This window comes from Gastrolobium bilobum, unplaced genomic scaffold, assembly GCF_033153095.1.
Source record: "Gastrolobium bilobum isolate Gb01-03AN ecotype WA unplaced genomic scaffold, APGP_CSIRO_Gbil_v1 utg913, whole genome shotgun sequence".
NCBI classification, from domain to species: Eukaryota; Viridiplantae; Streptophyta; class Magnoliopsida; order Fabales; family Fabaceae; genus Gastrolobium; species Gastrolobium bilobum.
This window is the reverse complement of record NW_026900059.1, coordinates 433,828-442,510: the sequence shown is the minus strand read 5'-3', so window position 1 is coordinate 442,510 and position 8,683 is coordinate 433,828. Positions and strand designations below refer to the sequence as shown.

At 32.9% G+C, this 8,683-nt stretch overlaps 1 protein-coding gene across 1 annotated transcript; it reads right to left on the bottom strand.

Annotated features, from left to right (window-relative positions):
- Window positions 1-2,875: 2,875 nt before the first annotated feature.
- On the bottom strand, window positions 2,876-4,193 carry LOC133295067 (serine acetyltransferase 5). Its single transcript, XM_061493851.1, has 2 exons — window positions 3,704-4,193; window positions 2,876-3,554 (listed from the first exon to the last, which is right to left on the bottom strand). The coding sequence occupies exons 1-2, from the start codon at window positions 4,097-4,099 to the stop codon at window positions 3,063-3,065; spliced, it is 888 nt and encodes a 295-aa protein (XP_061349835.1). The 5' UTR covers window positions 4,100-4,193; the 3' UTR covers window positions 2,876-3,062.
- Window positions 4,194-8,683: the final 4,490 nt, after the last annotated feature.

Here is an 8,683-nt window from a genome sequence, read left to right as displayed (position 1 = left end):
CTTGTCCTTGTCTGCATACACGTAGTCTTCTGCGTTTCCATCTTCACAAGTTGAATGTGATGAAGAGAAAGGTGAGGACAATTGTATTGTCTCGCATTCGGATTGTAGCAACCGGTTTTCTTCTTCTCCTTCTTGTTCCTCGTGTTCTTGTTTATGGTATTGGTCTTGTTGTTGGTGTTGTTGTTGTTGCAACTGAGTGTTCATTTTTTCATGCAGCTGAAATATTATCCTTGTTCATGACAACGTTGTTGTTGATTTTTTTTTGGTCTTTATCTTGTTTAGGATACGTAGGAGAAGAAGGTGGAGAAAATTTAGGGGAATATTTATGATGGCTGCTGTGAAAGGAAATGATATGAAGAATTGTGAGGGGTGTGTGAGTGCGCCATGCAACACCGCATGCTATATTTGTAGCATTTTTCTTTTCGGGATGCCTATATTTATAGCAATAGGTATAGGATACTCTTACACACAAATAATTACGACCACATCTTAACCGTTGATTTTCGTCAATCAACGGTTATCATTTTTCAAATCAAACTCATTAATTAATTATTAATTCGCAATAAATGATAACCTTTGATTGGCGAAAATCAACGGTTAAGATGTGGTCGTAACATTGTGCGTAACATTATTTGTGTGTGACAATATCCTATCCCATACCAATAATGCCTATATTATAAGGGAAAAGTATGTGATTTTAAATTATATAATTTTGTCTCATTTTATATGAAACTATGTTGTTTTAAGTTATAATTGATGATTTTTTATATTTTCTATCTTCCACTTTCTCTCTCTTCCTAATTTTATGGAGGTGACAGAATATAAAAAATTATCAAATATATACTAAAAAAACGTTGTTTTATCTAAAATAACGTCAAATTATGTCATTCAAAATGACATATGTTTTTTTTCATGTTTTAATTAACTTTTAAAATATCATTTCAAAATAAAATTTCTTTTTTGCACCAATTCAATTAAAATCAAAACAATGATATTTCTTCCAAAAAAAAACAATGATATTTCTACGCTTAAATCCATACATTTACTCCCTCTCATTTTAGAAAAACAAAAAAAATCAAACCAATCTCACTTTCCTCCTCTTTCTATTTCTTACCCAAAAAATGGCAAGTGTAACGAGGAGTGTAAGATTTTAAATGTAGATACAAAATTTTTCTAAAATCAAAACTTTCTAACATTAATTCTTTTAAAATCAACTAAATTAAAATCTAATCCTAGCTCGAAACAACGCAGAGACTTTTGTGTTGTGGTCAGTACTGATTCATGTGAGAATAAATTGAGAAGACTAACCAACCTCGTTCGACTGAATATATACCAAACCAAAACTGGTCTTGCGAAAGATAGGAGAACAGCTCTGCAAACCCTTCCACAATGAGCTCAAGATAGTAGAGACCACTTTTTCGGTTTTGATATTAGCGTTTTCTTTTCTAATTTTACTTCTGATAATACAAAGCCATATTCTTGCAAGATAATTATAATCCTTGGAAATGGAATTAATGTCGGAAACTCAAGTGTTTAAAACTAACTCCTATTTACTTAATCAACCAAACAAGCTTTTGTATTCTGCACCATATCTTATTACATTGCACGATGCCCAAATTTCCACTAACCAAAATTTACATATCAGTAACCTACATTGCCTTATTAGACTTACATTACAAGTTTACTTCTAAATACACAGTTTATTCACTACAAAATATCAATCAAAACGTATAATTCAACTCTCAGAACAACAGATAAATTTTTCGTACTTTGTAAAACATTCCTCGCCCACTTAAACAATTAACACATGAACTTGAGTGGCATCAGAAATGATGACCTTGACAACAAATTGAGCGTAAATACAGTTAGGTGAGTACATTTAAGTAGCTATAGTATATATGCTAAAAACAAGTTAATTTTTGTGAAGAAATGCACCTCGAACACGTGTCCAACACTTGGTTAATTCAATCAATATTTTGTGACACATGTTCATGTAAATCTAAATTTTATTTTATTTTATCATTTTAGTTAAACATAAAAAATTACTTTATTAAATAAATATTTTCTATTATGTAATTTAATATGAAAAATTATTTTTTTATATTTATATTATATAATTTAAATATTTAATTGATTATATGATTTCTTATGAAGTGATACATATATTAAATACAAATTATATTACATATATTAAAAACTTATTTAATATCAAAATATGTTGTAACATTAAAATTTAAAAAAAATTAAAATTAAAAGTAAATATTTTTTTTGGTCCTCAGCAAATTTCACAATATTCATTTTAGTTCCTAACAAATAAAAAGGCTCGTGAGGTCCCTAAAAAAAATTTAAAATGGACCTATTTAGTTGAAATCGTAGTCCCTTGTAAATTCAAAAAAGATCCATATTAGTCCCAAAAGGACTAAAATAGATCTATTTTAAATTTTTTAAGAACCACAATGACCATTTTTATTTGCTAGGGACTAAAGCGGACATTGTAAAATTTGTTACGAGAACAAAAATATTTACTCTAAAATTAATAAGGAGGGGTATTTTGACTACCAAAAGTTGCTAGGGACTAAAGCGGACATTGTAAAATTTGTTACGAGAACAAAAATATTTACTCTAAAATTAATAAGGAGGGATATTTTGACTACCAAAAGTGTCCACTACCACTTTACTACCTATCAAATCACCATTAGATCAAACAGAGAGAATGTTAAAAAAAAAATTTGAAGAGAGAGAAAATATTAATCCAATCGTGATTAGAAAGGTAGTAAGGTGGCAGTGGAAAGTTTTGGTAGTCAAAATATCATCTCTCGAAATTAATATGTCGGAGTTCATGTTGGTGTCGATTCCTGTGCAACATAAACAATATATAATAACACGGGAACTATAATTTTATCCCAGAACAGCAAATCACATAGGAGAAGAAAATCCAAATTTGCTTATCACATATAGGAGGGAGAAAATGCAAATTTGCTTCTAAAGCCATCCAAATCCAACTAGTATTTGGTTTCAAGCTTTCTTTTTATTCACCAAAAAAAAAAATTCATCTTTGAAATTCAAATAATATAATCTGACCACTCAGAGATGAAGGAAGTATGGTCCATGGACTCGCCAGGCACATCCTCATGCTTAGAGGGCTTCTCCTTCCCACCAACCAACCTAGCTGGATTCCCCACCGCCGTGGTCCGTGGCGGCACGTCGATCAAAACCACCGAGCCAGCACCGATCTTGGCACCTTCCCCAATATTAATATTCCCCAGAATGGTGGCACCAGCACCAATGAGCACCCCATCCCCAATCTTGGGATGCCGGTCCCCACCAGCCTTCCCGGTCCCACCCAGTGTCACGTGGTGCAGAATTGACACGTTGTTCCCGATCACCGCCGTTTCCCCCACCACCATCCCCGTCGCGTGGTCGAACAGAATCCCCTTTCCGATCCTCGCCGCCGGGTGAATGTCCACCGCGAACACGTCGGCGATGCGAGAGTGCAGCGCCAGCGCCAATGGCCTCCGGGACTGCTGCCACAGAAGGTGCGCCACACGGTGCGCCTGCAAACACGCTCACACAATCACAAACAACGCAAGGTTGTGCAAATTCAAAACCCTAAATTTGAATAATTTGGGATGAAAAAACTGAAAACCCTGAAATTGAAGATTGAAAAAACAGAAAAACCCTAAAATTCAAGAATTTGGGGAACCTGGCAGGCGAGGAAGCCCTTGTAGTTGAGGAGGCAGTGGGAGTAGGAGACGCAGGCGGGGTCGCGTTGGCGAGCGGCGTGGAGGTCGGCGACGGCGGCGGATCGGAGGGAAGGATCGGAGGTGAAGGCGTTGAGGAAGAGATCATAGAGAAGGGTGGAGAGTAAGGTGGAGGAGCAAAGCTTGTTACCGAGGTGGAACGAAAGAGAACGTTCCAGAGACGAGTGAGAGAGAATCGTCGAGTAGAGGTAGCTGGCCAACGCCGGCTCCGACTCGGCGTCGCGGCGTGCCTCCGCCTTAATCTGTGCCCACAGCCACCCCTCGTCCTCGTAACCGCCGGCGGAGGAATTCGCCATCGGCTTCGGAGGCGATGCGTAACGGAGTTCACCCGTCGGCATCGCGCGTTAGGTGTTCGATGAAATTACCGTCGTGTTGGGATGAGAGTGCAGTGTATGATTATTGGCTTAGAAATTCACAATAATAATATATAAAATTATCTGTTTCATACTTTGTACCATTATTTATAGCTAAATAAATAAATGGTAAAGTTCTTGTTTAATTAATAATTATTACTTTTGGAGAAAAAAATTAATATATTAATATTTAAATAAAAATTTAAAAAAACATAACATGTTTGAATCAATGGAAGGATCTAGTGCACTCAGTGGCATCCAACACAGGCATAACTTGTTATGCCTTACACAGGTGTAACATGTGTAAAGTGACGCCTCATCCAGGCGCAACTTTGCTCTCCTATAAATACTTCAACTTCACTTTTTCACTCCAACCTTCTTTCTATAGATTTGTCTTTTAGTTTTGCTTTCGTTTTTTATGTAACGAAGCTCTGCTACTCAAATAAATCTAATGTCTGCTTTGTATATTTTTAAATTACAGTAATAGAAATGTTATGATATCGACTTAGTAAATTGTTAATGACTTAGGAAATTATTAATGACCTAAGAAATTGTAAGTGACCTAGAGAATTGTTAATAACTTATTTTATGAATAGTGACTTAAGAAATACTTTAGCGACATAGTGACTTATAACATGCTTAGTGGCTTGGAATATTGTTAGTGACCTAGGTTATGATCAGGGATCTAAGATATACATAACCAATTTGTATTATTCTTAGTGATTTTGCATTAAAAATAATAAATTTATTTCTTATTTAAAAAAATTTAATTCTTATATTAGACATGTTAATTATTTGAAATTAAATAAATTATGACAATTCAAATAAATAAATTATGACAATATATTTTTAAAATTTGTAGCACATTATTATGGCCGAGTCCTCATCATCTGAGTCACCTTGGTCTGCACTTGAGCTCATCGATCCCACCACGCATGTTCTTCCTAGACAATACAAATGAGATATACTCGGGAGGCACAGACAGCGTACCTATGTCTCACAGGCTATGTGGAACGAGAAAGAGAGCTGAAGATTCGCCGAGGAAGTAGACCCACTAGGGGACCACTGTCTCACGATATTCTAGACCTGGTCGCCTAGTACTTGACTCAAGCTGGATTCACACTAAGCCCCTATTTATAGTTGAAGTTTTCCTTTCTAAGTTGGGCTCACAATATGGGCTTTGTAGAATTTGTTTCCTTTTCTTCTAGAAATTAATTTTTTCCCTTTTTCTTCTTAGTGGTTAGGATTATTTTCCTTTTTTTCTTATGATTATTTTCCTTTTTTTAGGATTCTTTTCCTTTTTTTCTTATGATTATTTTTCTTTTCTTTTTAGTTTTCTTATGGCTCAGAATATCGCTGACTTGTGATTGACTCACTTGCTGTCTCAAGGTTGACTTAGGATCAGTGTTTAAAAACCCGGCTCGGCCATCGACCCGGCCGAGGTCAGGGGTCAAGGGTCACGGGTTCAACCGGGAGGTCACGGGGTCACTACGCTGACCCGATTTTATATATTAAAAAATATAAATATATATATATCCTGTATGAAAATATTAAAAAACAAATCACCAATCATTAAAGATTCAAAATATATTTAACATAATTCATCAATTACAACCACAAGTCAATATTACACAACCTAATTAAAGTATCAAAATACCAAAGTACAAAATTCATATTCTAATGATACCAAAGTATCAAGATACCACAAGTCTAGGTCGCTGGGAGAGAAGATAACGATTAGATTTAGGTTTGCAAGCATTTTTATTTTATTTTTTTAATAAAACAATTTTGTTTCATGGAATTTTCTTTAAAAAAAAACATGCAGTAATCTCCTTTGACCCCTCTGACCCGGGAGTCACTGAAACCCGGCCGAGTTTTGGGGGTCGGAGGGGTCGATGTGCATATAGGGTCCAACTTGTGACCCCAACCCTCAGAGGGGAGGGGTCAGGGTTGACCCGGGTAAACCCGGGGGGTGGGGTGGGGTTTTAAAACACTGCTTAGGATTATTAACTAAGATATTGTTGAATTAAAATACCCATACTAATACTTTTTAATTATTATTACTATTAATTTTATTAAATTTAATTTTATAAATTTTATTATTACTATCTTATATTATGATTATTATTATTATTAAATTTGGGGTATTACATTCTTCCCTTCTTAAAATATATTTCATCCTCGAAACTTAAATGTTTGGGCAATTTGACCATTTTGTCCCTCATTAATTAATTAATAATCATTTTGCCCCTGATTCGAAACTATTTATCAATCTGCCCCTCTTTAATCGACTACTTTGCATGTTTAATCGACTAAATGGTTGTTGGAAGATTTAATCGACTAAATCTCCTTACTTAATCGATTAAAATCATACTGGCTTTTTTTTTGTTGTTGTCAAATATGGAGATTTAGTCGACTAAATAGGGAGATTTAGTCGACTAAATCTCCCAACAGCCATTTTTTGTTTGTTTTGGCCATTTAGTCGATTAAAAATGCAAGGTAGTCGATTAAAGAGGGGCAGATTGATAAATAGTTTCGAATCAGGGGCAAAATAATTATTAATTAATTAATAAGGGGCAAAAGGGTAAAAAACCTAAATGTTTGTGCCCTTTCACAAATAAAATTTAGCAAGCAAACAAGACAACATATGATACTATAAATTTAAGATAATATAACTTTTATATATATATATATATGGGGCAGGATATTCTTACACCGGTGTAAGAGTTAGAAGTCTTATACTCAATCTTGACCATTGATCTACTTGTATCCAATGACTCACATTACTAAAAAATTTGAGTCCTTAGATACAAGTGGGATTAGCGGACAAGATTAAGAGTGTAACTTACACTGGTGTAAAATGATCCTGACCCCATATACATACACACACACACACACACACATATATATATATATATAGGGCTTATCATTTCTCAAGCTGCTTGAGACAATGTTATCTCCGGCTACTAAATCATAACCGTACAAAGATGGATCAATGGTGATAAAGGAAGAGAGAGAAAAGGGGAATCATAACTATTCAAAGGTGAATCAATTAATATAATGAAATAAATAAACAAAACGACGTAGTTTTGGGGTGACCGGAAATAACATTGTCTCAAGCAACTTGAGAAATGTTTTTCCCATATATATATATATATATATATATATATATATATATATATATATATATATTTTTATATTAATGAATTGTTGACTCTAACCCTCTAAAAGAAAAAGTTTTGACCTCAAAATACCTTCTTTAAGTAAATAGGAATTTTTATCGCATATATCATGCTTCATTTGCTAGAAAAAAACGTAACAAATTCAAATACAACTCTAAAAATCTTAAAGAAAGTTATTTATTCCTTTTTCCAACCAATGAATTATGAAAGATAACATATAAGCAATTACTAGCACATAATTAACATGATCAATATTTCAAAATTAAAGCATATTTAAAAGATAATAAGAAACCCTTTTAACTATCTCATTCTCACGATTTTTATTTATTATTTATTTGCTCCTTATTATTTCATTTAATTATTTTTGTACTTATTTATTTAACTACGGGATCTTTTGATCCCTTTAGTACTATCAAAAGCAAACCCAAATCGAACCAAGGGCTGTGACACCATTTTGTAACACCCCCACTAACAATTTTAAGATATTCTTAAAACAGCAAAATTTGCCAAAATTTACATTTTTATTATTTATTAGAATCTTATAAATACAGCGAAGCTAAAAGTAATTTGGGGAAATGTTACTGTCACACACTTGTAACACAGACAAGTGCAAGGCTAAATTTATTACATTAAAATAAATCTAAAGACTAAGGTTTAATTAAAGAAAATATGTCTTATGCATTTTATTAAATCTCATAAAATTTGTAAATTTTAGGACTAGCTAGAAATATCTGAGTTGTTATCCTTACTGTCCACTTTTTCGCACCATAATTTCTATTTCTCTCACTATAAATACAATAAATTTTTTTTTTTTGTACATAAATACAATAATTTTAACTAAAATGATATAATTTTATATCATTTAAAAGAACAAATATTAATCCATATATATAGGATTCATTTTTTCTGCAGTTACTGCAGATAAGATACATGCAGTAAACCCAATACGACGTTGTTTTGAGACGAAAATCATGGTGTTTTTTGTAATTTTAATTTATTTCAGGGATATTATAATCTTTGTAATTATAATTTTTTAATATTTCAATCCCAAAACGATGTCGTTTTTGGAGTAAATGCAGATAACTTATCTGCATTAACTGCAAAAATATTTTTCTGATATATATATATATATGGAGAGAGGTCATTTGACTCCTAAGTAAGACTTATAAGTCTTACTCCTCATCTCAACCCTTGATTTCTGTCCATCCAATGTTTATAATTTAGGAAGTCGTATTAATTAATTAAACAAAAAGTGATAGATTTTATATATATAAACAAAAAGTGACTATTTTATAAAAGAATAAAGGATAGAGATAATGATATTTCATATATTTTTATTATTTGATAAATTATAATTATAGTTATTTCACATCTAACATAAAATACT